General features: G+C 52.5%; 1 protein-coding gene across 2 annotated transcripts in view; it reads right to left on the bottom strand.

The window, feature by feature from the left end:
- Positions 1-2767: 2767 nt before the first annotated feature.
- ERN1 (endoplasmic reticulum to nucleus signaling 1) overlaps positions 2768-19995 on the bottom strand; it is an 82145-nt gene continuing 64917 nt past the window's right edge. For both annotated transcript variants that reach the window (XM_070479792.1, XM_070479793.1), the window contains exons 13-22: positions 18682-18949; positions 17813-17903; positions 17358-17547; positions 16293-16392; positions 15871-16070; positions 12207-12354; positions 10539-10666; positions 8985-9108; positions 8481-8548; positions 2768-7985 (exon numbers count right to left, since the gene is read on the bottom strand). In XM_070479792.1, the coding sequence (XP_070335893.1) occupies positions 7776-7985; positions 8481-8548; positions 8985-9108; positions 10539-10666; positions 12207-12354; positions 15871-16070; positions 16293-16392; positions 17358-17547; positions 17813-17903; positions 18682-18949 (1527 nt within the window). In that variant the 3' untranslated portion in view covers positions 2768-7775. The remainder of the gene's footprint in view (positions 7986-8480; positions 8549-8984; positions 9109-10538; positions 10667-12206; positions 12355-15870; positions 16071-16292; positions 16393-17357; positions 17548-17812; positions 17904-18681; positions 18950-19995) is intronic.

Here is a 19995-nt window from a genome sequence, read left to right as displayed (position 1 = left end):
AGTCCTTGGGGTTGCAAAGAGTCAGACACGACTGGTGTGACTTAGCACAGCAGAGGCAGACAGACTCACGAGCCTGCATTCCTATGGCTTCATCCAAGTCGCTGAGCCAGGCTGGGGAGGGGAAGGCGGATTTTGAAGTTCAGGGAGTAGGGGGTGGGAAGGGTACTTACTGGGCTCACCTGCCAACCCGCTCAGAGGCCAAGTTTACATCCTCAGTTGCTGTCTTGCCGGCCCTGCCCTTCCTGTGTCTGGAAACGGCCCCCAGGAACCCCTGCCATTTTCCAATACGGTCTCCCAGGGGCTGCCATGTTCTCACCAGCCCTGTTCATCTGCTCACGGTTAATTGGCTCAGACACAGGGTAATGACCTGATTTTCTGCCTTGTCAAAGGGTCTGGTTTGTTTCTCACCAAAGAAAGGATGTTATGTGTTCTTTCTTTTAATATTTATTTATTTGGCTTCGCCTGGTCTGAGTTGTGGCATACAGTATCTTTGGGCTTTGTTGCAGCACGTGGGATCTAATTCCCTGACCAGGGATCAAACCTGGGCCCCCTCTGTTGGGAGCATAGTCTTGTTTGCTGGACCACCAGGCAAGTCCAGTTAAGTGCTCTTGATCTTGAGGAAATACTGGTCTGCAGGGGGAGAGGACTAAGGCCAGCCAGCCACCAGGGCACAGGTATCCCAGCTCAGTGCCTGCCTGGCCCCGTGAGATAGACAAGCAGGCGGGGTTAACTGTGACTTTTTGTTATCATCTCCTGAAGCAATGGAACAGTGACAGATTTTATTTTTGGGGCTCCAAAATCACTGCAGATGGTACTGCAGCCATGAAATTAAAAGACTCTTACTCCTTGGAAGAAAAGCTATGACCAACCTAGACAGCATATTAAAAAGCAGAGACATTACTTTGCTGACAAAGGTCTGTCTAGTCAAAGCTATGGTTTTTCCAGTAGTCATGTATGGATGTGAGAGATGGACTGTAAAGAAAGCTGAGCACAGAAGAACTGATGCGTTTGTACTGTGATGTTGGAGAAGACTCTTGAGAGTTCCTTGGACTGCAAGGAGATCTAACCAGTCCATCCTAAAGGAAATCAGTCCTGAATATTCATTGGAAGGGCTGAAGTTGAAACTGAAAGTGCAATACTTTGACCACCTGATGAGAAGAACTGACTCATTTGAAAAGACCCTGATGCTGGGAAAGATAGAAGGCAGGAGGAGAAGGGGACAACAGAGGATGAGATGGTTGGGTGGCATCACTGACTGAATGGACATGAGTTTGAGCAAGCTCTGGGAGTTGATGATGAACAGGGAATCTGGTGTGCTGCAGTCTATGGGGTCGCAGAGTCGGACAGGACTGAGTGACTGAACCAAACCTGAAGCTAAGGCATGTGTCTAGCACACAGGACAGAAATGGGCCAAATACAAAAAGGTAGTACAAACAAGTGTGTTCACTGGTGGAATACAATTGGGTATATCTGCACATACATCTAATAACTCTGGGGAAAAAAAAAAAAGTCCATGGCCCTGGCCTGACGACCTGTTGGCCTCGCCCTGTTCTCAGAGGTGGGCGAGGGTGCTACCAGCCACCTCCCTCCCTGGCCTGGACCAGTCCAAGACATGACCCCAGTCTGGGCTCAATAGCTCCGTGGGGAATCTGAGAGCCACATCAAGTGACAGAAGGCAGCAAGCAGGTGCCAAGTGATGCCATCTAAACATCTCCTCCTCTGTCGCCCCCATCTCCTCCTGCCTTGCGGCTCCCTTCTGCTCCCTTGGACTTGGCTGCATCCAAGGACCCATGCTTCAGAGAGAGGGAGTGTCCATGGCTCTCAGGGGTGCCCCTCGTATCCCCTGGGTGGGGATAGGGGTGGGAAGTCGGGGGATGGGATGCTGGTTGGCTGAGTGGAAGGAGCGAGTCTCCAGGCAGAGCCCTTGCTGAGCTGTTCTGGGGCTGGCGGGTCCTTGGGATCCTCTGGTGAATGACCCCCTCCTGGTGGCGCAAGAGAAAGCAGAGCATCCTTGGATGTCACCAGAGGGGATGCAGCCCGAGGGGTGAAAGCATGTTAGTAGGATCCTAAAATCCAACCAGGCTGGCCGCTGAGCTCGTGCCTCGGCGTGTGGGCAGACATCTTATGTGCTTTGGACACATGGCACGCCGTGTCTTTCCCACCGCTGTGTTGGCTGAGTTGCCTCCCTGGTATTTCTCCCCTTTTGGATTTCCTGGACCAACAACCTATTTACACCTGCCCCAACCCCTGCCGCACCATGAGGCATGTGGGTCCTAACCTGGCCACCTTCCTGGAATTCAGCCTGAACCAGTACTTTAGGGGAAACTTTCTGCAGTGTTTCAAGGAAGCTCTGCCCACAGAAACTAAGGAGGGGATTTCCCTGGAGGCCCAGTGGTTAGGACTTTCCAATGCAGGGGGTGTGGGTTCGATCCCTGGATGGGGTGGTCCTAGGATTCCCACATGCCTTGTGGCCAAAAAATAAAACAGAAGCGATACTGTAGCAAATTCAATACAAGACTTTCTTTAAAAATGGTCCATATTTAAAAAAAAAAAAAAAGCCTTTAAAAAATATAAAGAAACTAAGGAGGACTCTCCAGCCCTGGGACTCTGCCATGAACACCAGCAGGTAAACACACCCCTCCTGCCTTTCTTCCCACCCACTGAGCCCACTGCTCCCTCACCAGCCAGACACCTACCCAGGAAGACAGCCCAGAACGACCCCCTGGTCTGAGAGCGGAGGTCGAGTCTTTAAGAAGATGGAGCTGGCTTCCAAATCTAAAACTGCCTTTATTTGTGGTTGGCTCAGCGTAAGGTGCCATCATTGATCAGCAGAGTTATAAAACTGTACAGGAGGTACAAAAATAGGCTGTTTAACTTAGATAATTACGTCACATCATCGACCTTTAAAAATACACGTAAAAATTGTACAATCTGGCAGTTTATAAAATATAAAGCTAAAAAGAGGATTTTTAGGTTCCACAAAGAGGATTGTATCACACGATTAACACATACCCATGAAACAATTAACTGTCCACAGAGAAGACACAATGGCACAGAATTTAACAAGAAAAAAAAAAAATCACTTAAAAATTAACATTTTTACCCTGACCAAATTATTCACCCTTTAATGACAAAACTACTGTAAGGCGTCCATCCCATGGAAGGATACAGTATAACTTTTCCAGTTTTAAAATGGTCAGGGGTGTTTATCCAAAGCAAATCTGATGTGCTTTAAGCAAGTGCAACTGTCACTGGATACACTTCAGAGTAAAAATTAAATAAATATAAATAGGTTCAATAAATAGGTCGTTGCAAAAAGAACACTACATAAAGTTAGCATCTGAGAATGGTAATGCTTTCCAGGTCAGTGGGGACGCCCCCGTCACAGCTTCCGGGACACTGAGAAGGATACTCTACCTGCCGGACACTCGGGAACAGGGGGTGAGGCGAGCCGGGTGGGGACTTTGGCTGGAAGTGTTGGTTAAGGCTGCTCCAGTGGGGAGGCTCGTTGTGGTTTTCCAATGAATACAGAGAGGATTTAAGTCCTGATACAAGCACTGGGACCAGTTACTCGTGGGAAATCACTGATTCACAGAGAAAACCAAATATACAAAGAGTAGACTCTTTGGTTTAAAAGATAATGGTCCAAAAAAATAAAAAAAGAATGATGACGGTCCAACCCTGGAAAGTGGAATTCCGGCTCATCTGTACAGGACACCTGGAGACTTACTTCCAGGCAAGGTCAAAGTGCACAGAGATGCACAAATGAGAACAGCCCCGGGAGACCCAAGCCTGGCCCCGGTCCAACTTTGGAGAAAACAGCGTCCAAGAGGAGAAAGCACTACAACCCAAAGTCCCCCCTCATATCCTCGACATCAGACCAGCCATCAGTTCACCTTCTTCATTGAGGTGATAAATGGATGGCATTCACACAAAACCTCACCCAAAGGATCAGTCAACTGAAGAAACTACTCCAAGATGGTGAAGGGTGGCCAAGGAAAAGAAACACTGGGAAATATGAAGAAGAGGGATTTCAGAAGCTGAATGATAAGAGAGAAAGCTCAAGAGAATAGAAAGAGGCTCCTTTCAGATGTGCTGTGCTGTCCTCAAGCCCTTCCACAGAAGGCTGTGAAAACGGAACCAGCCCACCTCCCTGGATGACCTCAAGGCTGAGGGTCCGATGAACAGAGATACACAATGAGAACAGTGCCGGGAAAGCCAAGCCTGGCCACGGTCCAACTTCGCAGAAGAAAGCATCCAAGAGGAGAAAACTTTACGACCCAAAGGGCCCCCTCACATCTTCGAGGTCAGACCAGACTCCTTCTCGCACTGCGGTGATAAATGAATGGCGCTCACACCAAACCTCACCCGAAGGATGAGGGGGAGCTCTGAGAAGGAACTTTCTTCTCGAGTTGGTAGGAAGCAAGCGCTTAGATGGGCCTGCTAACCGGTGGACCTCCCACTGAAAGACGTGTAAGGGGTGGGAATGATGTCTCCCTGGGGAGAGCCGACGAGGACTACTGCACTGAGAAAGGGGGAGATGGGAGAGGAACTTGGCGCCCAGGGTGGCAGGCATGAGACCTCAGGTGCTTTAGTGACATCACGTAACACCTGTGATTGCCGAGCGTGCAGACGCTCTGGTGCCCATGACAGGTGGAGCTCTTTAAAAACAAGTTAAAAGGGCTCAAGCAGCAGCATGAGGATTCTGGCAGGTGTGCCAAGGACAGATTCGACACAAGGTTCAATACAAGATTTAAAGAGACGATGGTGTCCTTGGGATTCCTAACAGATGTGACTAAATTCTGTCTTAAAAATGAGACAGGACTTCCCTGGTAGTCCAGTGGATAAGAACCGGTCTGCCAATGCAGGGGACACAGGTTCGACCCCTGGTCTGGGGAAGTTTCGCTATGCCTCGGGGCAACTAACTGAAGCACCGCAACTACTGAAGCCTGTGCGCCCTACGGCCTGTGATCTGCAAGAAGAGAAGCTACCTCCATGAGAAGCTGGTGACCTCAGCTAGAACAGCCCCTGCGCGCCACAAGCAGACAAAGCCCGTGTGCAGCAACGAAGACCCAGCACAGCCAAAAATAAATTAAAACAAAAAAAGAAGATAAAGATGGTGTACTTGTGAAAATGCAGCCTTCCAGGAATCGTACAAAAGGTCAGATCAATGGCTCAACTGTGACAGGACGTGGCCGACTGCAGAACCCTCTTTTCATGAAAGAACACCTTCCTGCCCAGAACAAGAAACCAGAATTCTAGAGACCGGGACAGGATAAACCAGATGGTGCCCGAGGTGTCAGCATGACAGGAACCCATACAAGACCTCACCACTTGTGAGGACTGACGGGTGGCTGGGTTCTCAAAGGCGATGGACAGAAGATGAACAGTAGGCAATTTGCTGGGTGCCAACCCCAGATGCACACCCTTCCCCACCCCCGCGTTTTCTTCGCAGCGCTGGTATTTACTCCCTGCCCGCTCTCTACCACTGGCTCACAAGAAAGCCGAGGTTTGGCCTGTTTGGTTCACCTGTGTCTTTGGCACCCAATATCCTGTCCAGCACATATAGAAGTCCTCAAATAAAATACAGTGAATAAACGAGTTTGAGACAGTTGGATGGTTAAAAACTAGTACCACAAGCAGAAAAGGCAGTTAAAAAAAAAAAAAAACCTGTCCTGGAGGCAAGAGGGGCCAAAACAGAGAGACGAGACAAATCCTGGGGTGGTGGGAATGACCTGGCTACTCCCCAGAGAGAGCATTCAGCAGAGACAAAGAAGAGGCGGCTGACCCCCTAACCCTGCCCCCGGTGGCACAGGAAGCTGACGGTCCTTTAAATCACCCACGGCACCTTCTCCTTCTCCACCTCGAACTGTCTCACCATCCGTCCTGGCGGAAAAGTGACCTGCAGAGTCATATGAGAACAGCTGGGGCGGAAGCTGGCCCGGGAGCATCAGAGCTGGGAGAAGACGACGTTGGTTTTCCGTGTTCCTGAAAAACGGACAGCATCGTACGAGACACTGATGCCGACCGAGGATGCCGGGGTTCCCAGGTCTAAATGAGGTAACTGATGAGGTTTAAAGATGTAGGATAATTTTAAGAGAGAGAGAGAAAAAGAGAAAATGGCTTTAGGCAGACGGAAAAGAAGGGAGCTGAATTCACTGAAGGCAGAATGAGTGTTTTGGTGACTGGTTCTCGTTCAAATCCACTGCCAGAAAGCATCTTGCGGGGAGAAGAAACACCGATTTCTCTCTGTCAGTGAGAGCAGCCTGATAGTAACGTTCTTCCTCCAGCGCGGAATCTCTGAGTTCACCAGGACCGAAACGCAGTGGTCCATCCACCTGGCTGGAGAAGGTACACAGAAAATGCTTTCTTACCTATATCCTGACTGTATTAAACCTCTAAGGCTTTTGGCAGAGAAAAGACAGAGAAATTTTTGACTAAAACTAACGTTAAAACGTTGTATCAATTTGGGGGGGAAAAAAACCATGGTATTGACATAGTTTGGAGAATATGATTTTGAGGTTGTGTCATGCATGTACATAGTGTTGCTACAATGTTTTACTCTTCAGCATTAGAGAACCAGGGGATGGGGCTTTTGGTACCCTACAAAACAGAAGATGTATTATTCTGTTTCTTGCATTGCTTCTTCATGAGTAAGCTTCAAGTTCAGTTTAGCTCACACTAATGTAGCATTCTACGGTATGATCAAAATAAAAAGTCATTAAAATCTGCCAAGGGAAACATAAAAGCCTGCCCACAAAGGGTGTGGTGACCCTGGCCTCGGCCCTCAACCCCCTGGCCGGTCCTGCTGGCCCCAGGGACAGAGCGGCCTCACCGCCTGCCCACTGGCCAGGACTCTCCAGGTGGGCCCTCAATGTCCATCTGGCCTGCTCCCCTCCGGCCCCTCCGGCCTGTCCCTGCCTGGGTCCGAGCTTCTACCCCTCATAGCCAGGGGACTTATCACCTCTTGCCCCCAAATGTTCCTAAATAACCCGAGTGCCCAAGGCATGGACCCACCGCCACCATTCAGGCCACTGGTGCCCGGGGCCACGGCATCCTCTCTGTGTCTGTGAGACCTGCAGACATTGCCTCGCCTTCCAGAGTGCTGGGCTGGCCTGTCCCCTCACCGCGCCCCCACACTCAAGGCTCTCGCCGCCCCAGAGGAAACGCTGGTCACAGTGACCTGGGAGCCTGTGGGTGCACCAGTGATCAAGGAGACCTCTCTGATCCCCAGGGACGACACCCTCTGAAGGCCCTCCCCCTCCCAGGGACCCTCTTCTCCAGGGCCCTGCTCCTAGCAGACGCCACACTTGGTGCAGCTCAGCCTAGCTGGTCCGAGAAAGGGGTGCTCCTGGACCCAGCATGCGGGCAACATGGAGGGGTCCCTCGTCTCTCTTCCTTAAAGGCCTACAGGCTGGCATCAGACAGGGAGTTTTAAAAGAAATGCGAGTCTGAAGCGAGTATATCCAGGAGAGAAGACGGACAGCGCTCCTCTCTGCCTCTGGGACTGGTCCTCCTTCCCAGACATCCCCCGATGGTCCAACTTTCATGACCAGCATCTTCCCAGCTCCTCCTCAGGTTGGGGGTGGGCAGGGGGGCATCACCTCTCCCTCTGCCCGGGGTTGGCATCTTCCCCTGCTGGCTGCGGAGCGGGCAGCTCAAGGCACTTGGCTTCGGGGCCTGGTCTCCCTGCTCGGCCGGGAGGCACCGGGCTGCGGCTCGTAGAGACCAGGCCCTCAGTCCCAGCGAGGCCACCAGCGTGGAGGCCGCCCGGCTCAGAGGGCGTCTGCAGTCACTGAGGGCTGGGGCTCGGGGGGCTCGTGGTAGTAGGGCTGGAAGGGCCTCTCGTGGCGGCACAGCTCCATGGCGCGGTAGGTGTGCAGGAGGAGGTGGGGGAAGCGGGAGGTGAAGTAGCGCACGAAGCCGTCGGGGAGGGCGCCCAGCGTCTCCTGCACCTCCTCGGGCAGCTCCCGGTAGTGGTGCTTCTGCAGACAGGCAGACAGACACACGGTCGGCGGAGAGGAGCCCGTGGGAGCCGGGCCAGACCCCCGCTCGAGGAACACAGGCTGTGAGGCTGGGTGAAGGGACCACCCGTCCACTCCCCGGCCTCCTCCCCTTCTTTGGGGGAGGCCTCTGAGGCTGGTGCGGGGAGAGCGGGGAGCGGCAGTCAGGTGCAGGAAGGGCCCCCATAGACGGACTTCATCATCCGCTGTCCAGGCAGGAACAGGGCACCGTGCAAGCCGGTGAAGGATGCGGCATCTGAGCCCGCTTCCCAGAGCACGGCTCCCCGCCCCAGCATCCCTGAAGAGAAGGCTCATCCAGGGGAAGGAACAGCCGCTAAGGTGTCTAGTGCAGCCACGGCCGCCCAGCCTCTGCGAGCTCCTCACTCCAGGGAGGCCGGAGCACCCACGGGGAAGGGATACGAGGAGCGGGCTGTGCAGCGGCCCTGCCCGGCCCCACCGTGCGCCCTCGGCCCTCACCTTATTCCTCATGGCTCGGAGGAGATCTCGGACCGAACTGCCTTTATAGGTTCTGAATTTCCGCAGATCTAGAAAAAATGAAAAACAAAAACAAAGAAGGGAGGCAATGTAACAAATCCATGAGATTCCAACAGAAAACAGTTCCTGGGGCTCCTGGAGATGAAACAACTTAGGACAGAAACTAACTAACTCCATCCTCATCGCAGAGTTTCCCAATTTGAACCTGGTGCGGGGCGAGTCTGAATTCTGCCTTCCATCATGCCCGCAGTCAGAGATGACCGCTGAGAGCACCATGCCTGTCACAAACCCGTCACTCTGAGAGATAAAGGAGGAGACACACGGGAGCAATGGGGTGACCGGCTATCCATACCACAGGAAGCCTCGACCCCAGAAGCGGTATTTGTAGCCCCAAGCGGCCTGGAGTTGTCGCTTCCACACCTGCATCTCAAAACCGTTCACAAGAACCGCTTCCGCCCACAGGCACCCGGGGCGCCTCGCGGTCACCTGTCTGCAGGGGGACGGTGATGTTTTCCCGCCAGTCCATCTTCACCACGGCCCGCCCACCGCGCTCCAGCTGCTTCACTATCGGGCCGTCCAGGGCCTCCTTCTCTATCCGGTCACTCACGTCCTGGGAGGGAGACAGGGCAATGGGTGATGGTCAGTGTGGAGGCGCCAAGGGCCGAGGACAGACACGCGGGGTGACGGGACGGCCACCCCTGCCTGAGCTGGGCGGCGAGGGTCCTGCCTGCTCCCGGGAGCAGCCCTGTCTGCCGCTCGCTGCGGAGAGACCTCCCGGCTCCACCACAGACGCGCGCCAGTCCACAGGCCCGCAGCCCCTTGCCCGCGTTTCACCCACACTACGTGCCACACGGGGCCACGTGTGCAATCTGTATCATTGATGAAGCAAGAAAAAGGTTCACTTGGATTGACACGCTGTAACTTCTGTGTGCCCACACACACAAAGCCATGACTAAAGGTGGGGGGGTGGTGGTGTTTATCATTCTTCAATCAAACAATTAGAAAAAACAGGAAGCCAAGACTTCTTTCCGAGGAGAAAAGCCAGTGACAAGAGTATCAGGTCCGAAGGCCCCAGCTATGGATCCAAATCCTGCTCTGTTTGAGGGGATGCACCCGGCCACGGGCCTCGCGGAGTCCCCATCGGTGACAGAGGTCCACTGGGCAGCCTTGTGGGGAGCACAGCCTTCATCTTTGATGAAGATAAAATCAGACCGGCTGGCTGGCTAACTTGCAGTGGCAAAAGGAAAGCCTTGGAGGGAACTGATGGTCAACTTGGGTACATGGGGGGCTTCCCCCGTGGCTCAGTGGTAAACAATCCACCTGCAATGCAGGAGACACAGGAAACAGGGGTTTGACCCCTGGGTCAGGAAGATCCCCTGGAGCAGGGCATGGCAACCCACTCTAGCATTCTTGCCTAAACAACCCCATGGGGAGAGGAGCGTGGTGGGCTATGGTCCACAGCATTGCAAAGAGTCAGACATGGCCGAAGCAACTGAGCATGCACTTGAGTATATGGGGGCCCTTGGAGCTGAACCTCAAAGCTGGTATAGCTCGTGATACAGACGGAAGCCTGTGTGTTCACAAGACATGTGATGGAGATACCAAGAACTCCCATCCCAACCCGGGGTGCGGTGAAGGTCCCTCTGCCTGAGCTTTATTCCTGCATTACATCTTATCATCAGCCAAGTGACCTGGCTAATCTAGAGGTCCCCTGAAGACGTCTGACCTCAGACATAATGTTACTGCATACTTAGACTACAGTGTGGTGTAGACATAAACATTTATGTGCACTGGGAAACCAAAAAGTATGTGTGACTCGCTTTACTGCAATATGTGGCTTATCACCAGGGTCTGGAGTCGAGCCTGCAGTATCTCCCAGGTCTGCCTGTATGAAGAGAATATACTGAGATGCCAACTGTGGTTCTCTTTCGGTTGTGGGATTATGGGTCATGTTTCATTCTTCGTTCTTTGCTATAGTTCCTAGAAAGAAACAGGAAAGCTTAAATGAATATTTCTGATGAAGAAAACAAACATCTCCACCTGGAAGAACTGGAGCTGCTTTTCCAGGCTCCAGAAGAAAGGGTGTTTCAGCACATGCTTCGCTGACGGGCGCTTCTGGGGATCCATGGCGATCATCTTCTCTATTAACTCCCGGGCAATGACGTCCTCTGCAGAGGAGGAAATAGACACACAACTTGTTATGACCAGCCTCAAGCTGCAAGCAAATAAATACCCAAAACCTTAACGGTCTGCATCCCTGCGACTCAAGGTTCTACTGACAAGTGAAAGTCGCTCAGTCGTGTCCGACTCGTTGCAACCCCATGAACTATACAGTCCATGGAATTCTCCAGGCCAGAATACTGGAGTGGATAGCCTTTCCCTTCTCCAGGGGATCTTCCCAACCCAGGAATCGAACCAGAGTCTCCTGCATTGCAGGCAGATTCTTTACCAACCGAGCTATCAGGGAAGCCCTGATAGCTACTGAGGGAAACCCATTCCAGTAACATGAGACTTCAGCTAAAAAGGAGAGACCCCCTCACGCAGTTAATGAAAAGGAGTGATCCTAAATACTCGCTATCAGAGTCTCGGGCGACACTGTCCTGCCTCCACACACTGGCCTCTGGGCCACGAGGATAACACACTGGCTGAACGTGGATGGACACGGGTAGAGAGTCAAGATGAAGGTTAAAAAGGAGTGTGCTTTCCCTGGTGGCCCAGTGGTTGAGAATCTGCCTGCCAATGCAGGGGACATGGGTTTGATCCCTGGTTTGGGAACTAAGATCCTACATGCCATAAGGTAACTAAATCTGTGCATCACTGTGCCCTAGAATCTGTGCTCCGAGACAAGAAAAGCCACTGCAATGAGAGCCTGTACACCACAATTAGAGAAAGCCCACGTGCAACAATGAAGACCCAGTGCAGCCAAAAATAAATCAATAATAAAAACAGAGCATGCTGCAAAATACTATGTACTATTTAACTCCATTTTTTATAAAAATATGAATATGTGTCTAGAGAGATGATCAGAATAATGTGTACAAAGGTATTGATAGCAGTCATTCCTCACTGTAATGGATCTATGAGCCTTTATACTAATCTGTTTTGTCTCCAGGGAATAAGGAAAATTAATCCATGAACAAAACTATAAGATAGTTTAAATCTTTTTAAAAGGCAGGAGTAGGTGTCATAGGCCAATTACAATGTGGGAAGCCCTTCAGTCAGGCAGAAAGGCTTGTCCTCCTGCCTGGAGAGTGAGGACCCAGACCATCTGTCTCCAGACCAGGGTGACCCCCTGACCGCCAGGCCACACCTGAGAGACCAGTTTACAGAGCATGGCCCTTCTGTCTCCCCGAACGTCGGGACAGGAAGGGATCTCAAACTGTTTAACCCTCAGGAGTCACAAACTAGAAAACAGAGGTCCCCAAAGAGGCCCTGCCCCGGTCACAGAGGTCACTGTGTGACCTCAGGAACCCAGGAACTACTTGGCTTCAGGACACCCCACCAGCCCTCCAACCAGCTCTGGACCAAGTCCTTGTTCACTGAGGCCCACTGGGCGAGCAGCTGCAAAGAACGCCCTCTGGGGGCTCAGAGTTGGCACCATCCCCGCCCGCAGGGGCTGCTTCCGAGCCCCCCACTCTGCCGCCTGCTCACCGTACTTCTTGGGGTGCAGGCAGTCGAGCCCTGCCCCCCGCCCAGCCCCCCACTCACCATGCTTCTCAGGGTGCAGGCAGTCAAGGCTGTAGGCACCCAGGAGAATGTTGGCCTGGCGTTGCAGGGATTTGCCAAAGGGGTGGCTGCCCTCGGATATCACGTAGTAGAAGACACAGCCCGCGGAGAAGATGTCCACCGTGTAGGTCTGAAAAGAAATGAGGGGTGTCAGATGCACTGGAGGGTGGGGGAGTTATTCTCACCCAGCAGCAGAGGAGGGGGTGTTGGGAGAACACCCTGAAGGTGCCTTGGGAGAACCAGTGGATGGGGTGCAGCTGCTCGGAGAAGTGCTGGGCACAAAGAACTGGGCTCTGGAGCCAATGTGTGGGACGCTGGCTCCGCCACTGGCCCCCGGAAGTCCGCTGGCCACTCTGCACCTCAGCATTCACAACCATGAAATAAGGATAAGCCCATGGGGCTGCTGTGAAGATTAGATGCATCCTTGCTGCTAGTCATTCTTTACCCAACCAGCTCATCACTCCTTGAGGGCACGGCTGCGTCTGCATCCCTGTGGTACCCCAGGTTCGTGCATACAACAGGTCTTAACCTTTGTTAATAAATGAAATACAGCTTTTGGTGGGAATTTTCTGGCAGTCCAGTGGTTAGGACTCTGCGTTTCACTGCTAAGGGCATGAGTTTGATTCCTGGTCAGGGAATTAAGATCCTGTGTGCTGTGTGGTTAGGCCAAAAAATAAAAAAAAGAGCTTTTCATTCAAAAACAGCTCCAGAAAGTGATTATTTGACAAGTTTCTAGTGCGCTCACTTTGATGTTATCTATTAACATGTCTCACTTATCCCATGAAACCATTCCGTGTCTAGAGATGAAACCAGTGTGTGTGTGACTTCTAGCTCGGTCTACGTGGGGTGTAACGCTGGGGTGTAACCCAGGCACGGCGTGGGTCTCTCACGCCAGGCCCCACCACTCGGATTTTCCACCAGACGACGTGAGGCTCTGGTGAGAGAAAGTCAGGAGCTGGTCACCTTCCTCACTGGAGAAAACACACCCTTCACAAGAGCCTCGTGAGGTGAGCGGAGGAAACGTCACCATCCCCAGATGATGACACAGACAGAGGTTTGATGACAAGCCCAGGGTCACTGCTGGGGAATGACAAACCAGGGCAAGACGCAGGTCTTATTGCCAAGTCCGATAAATTATTCTGTTGTCAGAGCGCTCCTGAGGTGGGTGACAGATTCAGTACCAGAGGAACAAGTCCACCAGTGCTGACGTCCTCACCTAATGGCCACTGCCCGCCTCCTCGGGGCACGGCTGATGCTCCCCGTTTTCCGCAGCCTGTGCTGCTGCGTCCCCAGCATTCCCCCAGCATCCCTCCAGCATCCCGTCCCTGATGCTGTCCGGGGGCTCCTATCCTGCATGCTGGTCCCTCTGCCTCCCAACCCAAGAGCCTCACCTCTAGACTCAGCTATGCTCTTTCCCAAACTCATTTCTGCCACTGGTCCTTGTAGTTTAAATCCTCTGTAAGCTGATAAAACACACATGCCGCCAAGTCTGAGGTAAGCTGAGTCTTTGGTAAGACTTGATACGAGAAAGTTGCTACAAAAACTGCTGTGGGATTAGACGTGGGAGACTCAACTGTGAGCTAGACGGGCCATAAATAGCTCGAGGCTAGGATTCCGCTCTCAAATCACTCAGGGGGTGTTTGAAACGTCCGAGTCTCAGTGCAGAACCCACAGAAGGCATTGTGAGCGTGCTTTATGCAAGAGAGGAAATCAGCAACTCCATTCAGTTGGGCCCAAAGTCAAAACAAGACCTTGTTTTACAGCAAAGATTTTTCTTAGAGAGCTGTTACTTAAATTTAAAAATAATGTTTAGAGTGTGTATGTATTTTCTTATGACTCTCTATAGTAACTTTTTTGATTAATAGACCAAATGCTGGTCCCCAGTGAATTAGATAAGATGGCTCTGTTGCATCTTATCTATTTTAGGATGGCTGATCCCATCCAAGTCTGATTGTGGAGGTGTCAGATAATCCTCCAGGGCCTTGCTGAGCCAGAAAGCAAGGTGCTCAGACACGACTGGGCTCTTAGCAGAAGAAGGAAGAACCCAGCTCAAAGAGGCTCTGGTTGGGCAAATCTGGAACAATTTGAGTACCAAAAGGAATGGGAGCTATTTTCACAGAAGTTTAAGAAACATCAGATGAAGCTCAGCTTTCAGGAACCAAGGACTGCCAGATAATACTAGCCTCTACATTAAGCATTTAGATGCTTACCTGAAATCTGCCTTGTACAAAGATAGATTGAACTGCACATTGTTTAAAACTTGACTGCTATTAAAGCAGAAATTATAAAGTTGTAAAAAAAAGGGGGGGGGATAGGAATAAAAACAAGACTATACCGGGTTATATTACTGTTTTTTTTTAAATCCATGAGTCCATACTGACTTAAAAAAAAATAGAAAGGGCATAGAAAAATGTCAGCTAATAAATGTAGAATTTCAACTGAATGGAGTGATTCAGGCAAGGGATGCCAAAGGATGCTGAATCACTACCTGAGTGACTGTTGGTATTGGGATACTGACATTCTGCCAGGGTGTTGCCCCACACGGTCCTGGCAAAGGGGATATGCCACTGTTAAATACCTGTGCCAGGTGGGCCAACTCGGCATCACCAGTAGGAGAATAGTAATAGTAACGGTACAACCTGACTGTGGTTGTTTTTGTCCAAAACACTTAGTTGGAATCCAACTGAACCTTTAGACCTACTTCTAGTTCACAGGAAATATAAGGAATAGATGGGCAAATTCAACATCACCAAGAGGAAATGGGTGAGTGAATCCTGAGTGGGGCATTCTACAGAGAGGCGTCTGGACTCTGCAGAGAGCCACTGTCACGGGGCAGAAAAGGTGGGAGAACCGTGTCAATTAAAGGAGAGAGAATCAGGGACTTCCCTGGTGGTCCAGTGGTTAAGACTCCACACTCCCAATGTAGGGGGCCTGGGTTTGACAGCTGGTTGAGGAACTGTTCAAATGCCATGCAACAAACACACTTGGTTGGGTCCTGGTCGACAAAATCCAGCTCTATAACAGACCTCTGGGGAACAACTAGGGAAACTGGAATATGGATTGAATACTAGGCATCGTGGAAACAGTATTAATGATTGAGGTGTAATCATGGTGAGGTGATTAGGAGGTAGAATGTACTTGTCTTTGGGAGACAAGTGCTAGAGAATTAAAGGGTAAAGGGCTGGGAGGCCTGCCGCTTATATGCAAGTAGTTTCAGGGACAGAGAGAAAGTGAAAAATATTGACAGATGCTGAACTGGGGTAGAGGTACAGAGGCTCTCATTGCTCTCAATTCTCTCTATTCTCAAAACAGAAAGTTGGAAAACCAAAAATTTAAAAAAGAATGAAAACTGGAAGTCAGCTCACCTTAGGCTAGCCCTGATTTCCCAGTTTCCCAAAATAGGGGGAAAGTGATTGGAAGACTAGGGGGGGAGGAAAAACAGACCACTGCCTACACCTGCCTCTTTCATTCATGGACAGGAGACGATGTTAAAGTGGCAGCATGTGCTGCTGGGAGAGTAGCTCTTTGCTAAAAAAAATCCCTCTCCAGCAGTGAGCCTGCAGCCCGTCGGCAACTGGAGGTTCTGACTCCCAAAGGTACAAGAGGCTGGCTCCGCGGTTTTCACAGAGCCGTGCTCATCACTCACGGGGTTCTCCTTGCAGTCTTCGCTCAGCATCTCTGGGGCAATCCAACCTTCGGTGCCCGGCACGCCCGAGCGGCGGCTGAAGCTGTGCCTGCCCACGGCCAGCTTCTTGCAGAGGCCGAAGTCGGAGATCATGGCCTTGATCCTGCCGTGTGCGTTGGGCATGGAGAGGAGGATGTTGTGGGGCTTCAGGTCTCTGTGAACTAACAGAACACCCCAGGTGAGTCCACGTCTTCTACCATGGGGACGTGCCCTCCCCAGATTCCCGAGAGGCCCGCTGCTGCCTCTAAAGCTCCTGGTCTTCAAACGTGAAAGTCCTCAGGTTCGTAGACAACTGGGACCCCAGCCATGCAGCAAAGAGCTTCAGCAGAGGCGAGGCCCATTGGGCAAGTCACCTCCCCTCCCGGTAAGGGGAGGCTTCTCACCGATGTTGAGGGAGTGCAGGTGGGCCAGGCCCGAGGTGGTCTGCTGCAGCAGGGTGATGGGCTCCAGGCCGAGGTGGGCGAAGTCCTTCTGCTCCACGTACTGCAAAGAGACACAAAGGTGGGGTCACCGCACGGCACCCCTGGGACTCCGCTCCTCAGCACACTTCTCTCACTCTCTCTTTTTAAAAGTGATTCAATTTTATTTAGAAAAACTCTGCCTGAAGGCTTTTGCTTTAATTAACATCTGGTATTGGGTCAGTTTGTTTTATTATATTTAAGAAAGAAATGAGAACTTTTACTGACAATGTTTTCTGTCTACTTCCATATTTTCCAGCAGACTTTCTCCTGAAGTTATAGGCTAACTTAAATAAGCAAACAAGGCTCCAGTTTACTAGTTTATAATGAGATGATGAGAGGGTAAGAAACCCAAGTTCATTGCCTCCTACAGTAAACTCTATGATGAAGCCAAATGATACTCAAAACAGTTTTACAGCCTTGAAACTGAGCAAAAGGGATTCAATGGATGATCTTAATGACTCCAGTCATCAACCAGCATCCTCCTAGCCCACACCAGCCCTGACTAGCAATGAGAAGAAGGACCAACCACGTTTCCTGGAAGCCAAGAGGGAGAGAGATGCCACCTGCAAACAAAGATTTTCCCAGGCAGCCGAGGGGACCACACAATTAAAGTTTGGGTGAGGACTTCCCTGGGGGTCCAGTGGCTAAGACTCCAAGCTCCCAGTGCAGGGGGCCCGGGTTGGATCCCTGGAACTAGATCCCACATACCGCAACTAAAGACCATGCATATAGCAACTAAGAACTGGTGCAGCCAAGTAACTAAACTAAAAAAGCTGGGGAGATGAAAATGCACTATATTCCACTGTTCATGGCTAAATGTGTACATACCCTTGTCGACATGCAGCAAACGGTACATTTAAAATGAATATATTGTAATGTAACCTTAATCAAGCTAATAAAACTAAATGGGAAAAAAAAAAAAAAACAACCAGCAGGCAGTTCCTAAAACGGCGCCAGAGCTGCGGGGAGAGGGACCGGGGCACCCACCTCCTGCAGCGTGGCCGCGCACAGCTCGATGGCGATGTACTGGAACTGCCGGTCCCTCTCGGTGCAGAAGTAGCGGATCACGTTCGGGTGCTCGTCCGACTCTCTCAGCAGCTGGACCTCACGGTCCGCGAAACTGAAACACTCGGGGAGGATCCTCTTGACTGCCACGTCGCGGTTGTCAAACATGCCCCTGCCGGAGGAGGAGAGGAAAGCGGGCTGAGGAAACGCTCGGAGAGCCCTGGGCCCGCAGGGCTCCTTCCACCGACGCAGCGGCTGCCTCGGCAGCCTCACAGCCCAGGGTGTCCCGACCCACCACCTGGAGGCCCCATGGCCATCACTACCCTCCCTGGGGGAGCTCTTCCGTCTGGTCACCGCAATGACCCCCCTGCGCCCCGGGAGCCGATGGGAGCTCCTGCGTGAGGCGGTGGGGGTCCGTGGCTCTCCAGACCACTCACCGGTACACAATCGTGCCCTCAGCTCCGTGGCCCAGGACGTCCTTTGGACAGAAGGAGATTTTCCCAACAATCACCATGCTGGTCTCCTCATCTGGGTCAAAACAGGGAAAAGAACAGACGTGACCTAAAGAACCTTGAAACCAGAGTGGCTGTGAGCTCCCTGAGGTCAGATGGAGGAATGAGAATTCAGGTTTTACGCCCCTGGGGCCCTGGTGAGCAGGAGCCCCTGGGTCCTCTTCCCACGCTCGTCCAGGGCCGACTCCTCGGTCTCCACCTTCTGTTCCTGATTTACATTAATTACTGTGAGGATGGGAGCCTGAAGACAGGGCTTCTCTACAGGTCGGCCTAAAGGTCTGGCTCTGAAACACTCAGCTCGTGACGGGGGCGGGGGGTGTGTGAAGTGGAGAGACTAGTAGCAGAGTCTGCAACCTGAGACCCAGGACTCTGGGGTCTCCTGCCCTGGTCCTGCATCCATCCCCCCAGAACATCAGCCCCGACAGTCAGTCTGAGCCCACCTCCCCGAGGAAAGCGGCTCCACAGCTGCACATGTATGTGTGGTCCCTGGCCACCCTGGGGGATGCTCTGGACCCAGACGCCAGGGTAGCTTAGTCGGCAGCGACTCCCAGCCCCAGCTGAGTGAGACGGAGGAAGGGGTGCCACGGTGGCCCCCAGGAAAGAAGCCCTCTGAGGGGAGAGGCTGAGCGATGGGGCAGAAGCCCAGCCCCCGAGTGGGAGGGAGGGTGGGAGGGGTGAGACCTCAGCAGACCCTTGGGAACTTCATAAACCCGTGGAGACCCCCCGGAGGCTCTGGGGGCTCTGTGGTCCTCAGGCTGTGTTTCCACGAAAGAGCAAATGGCAGCTCCCTTTACCCTCATCGTCCTGCTCCAGGAAGGGGCTGGTGACAGCCTTGGAGGTGGAGCCGGTGGAGTGGACCGAGTGGTTGGAGGCTCGGGGGGACGTGTTGGGGCTGCTGGTGGCCGAGCTCTCCGAGTACTGGCCGGACGAGTCCTGGAGTTCCGCGTCCTGTGCCGCGTCCCCGGCTGGGTGGAAGGGCAGCTGCTGCTGCTGCAGAAGCTGGATCTTCTCCAGTTCCTTCTGGAACTGCTGGTGCTGGAGCTGCCGCTGCTGGTGGATGCTCTGGGAGGAGAAGCACATGCCCGGGCCAATGCAGCCGCTCCCCCGGCGGATGGGCGGGCGAGGGAGGACGGGCTGCCTATGGCAGAGGAGCGGGGGATACTGGACGTGACCCTGGGGGCGGGACGCGACCGGTAAGAAGGCAGCGGGGGCAGAATCCGGTCAAGGGCTGGATGGAAGTCTTCCTGCCTGTCAGACTTCCTAGGACAGCCCATTCCCCCGACTGGAGGGGCCGGCAGTGGCAGCTGAGGAGGGATTCTGATATAGGTGGAGGACTCGGCCGGGTGGTGGGAGTTCCGTTCAATTCTACGGTTCTGGGGCTTTTCTGAAAGTCTGGGGTAATTCCCTGGCGGTCCAGAGATTAGGACTCTGAGCTTTCACTGCCCAGGGTGTGGGTTCAATCCCTGGTTAGGGGGCGTGCTAAGTTGCTTCAGGTGTGTTGGACTCTGCGAGCCCATGGACTACAGCCCGCTGTCCATGGGATTCTCCAGGCAAGAACACTGGAGTGGTTGCTGTGCCCTCCTCCAGGGGATCTTCCCCACCCAGGGATCGAACCTGCGTCTCTTATGTCTCCTGCACGGGCAGGTGGGTTTTTTTATTTTTTTATCACTAGTGCCACCTGGGAGTGTGGCCAAAAAAATTAAAATTATGAAAGCCTGAGGATTGGTGCAAGAGTGAAACCAACAGGAAGAATGGGTACCAGGTGTCTGAGAGCTCTACCGTGGCCATGCACGTGGCAGAGGTTTGTGCAAAGATCAGCAGTGAAGATCAGTGCAGAGGTGAGGACGCTGGGGCTGAGATGTGGGGAGCCTGGCCGAGGTCGGGTTCCCAGTTCATCCCGCTGCCTTCCCCATGCCCACACGCCTCTCATTTAATCTGAATGACACATTCCATCCTAGTTTGAAGTAGCAGCGACTGTGATTATTAATTGTCCCCACGCGTGGGAGGGAGGGTGACTCCAAGGATGGGGGTGTGTAGCCAACACTTTCCTGGGGGTTTTCTGGAGAGCTCGCTCTCTCTTTTTCAACTTGGGTTGAAATTCTGGAAAT

The sequence above is a fragment of the Odocoileus virginianus genome, chromosome 17, assembly GCF_023699985.2.
Source record: "Odocoileus virginianus isolate 20LAN1187 ecotype Illinois chromosome 17, Ovbor_1.2, whole genome shotgun sequence".
NCBI classification, from domain to species: domain Eukaryota; kingdom Metazoa; phylum Chordata; class Mammalia; order Artiodactyla; family Cervidae; genus Odocoileus; species Odocoileus virginianus.
The sequence above is the reverse complement of the archived record's forward strand: the minus strand, read 5'-3'. Positions and strand labels throughout refer to the sequence as shown.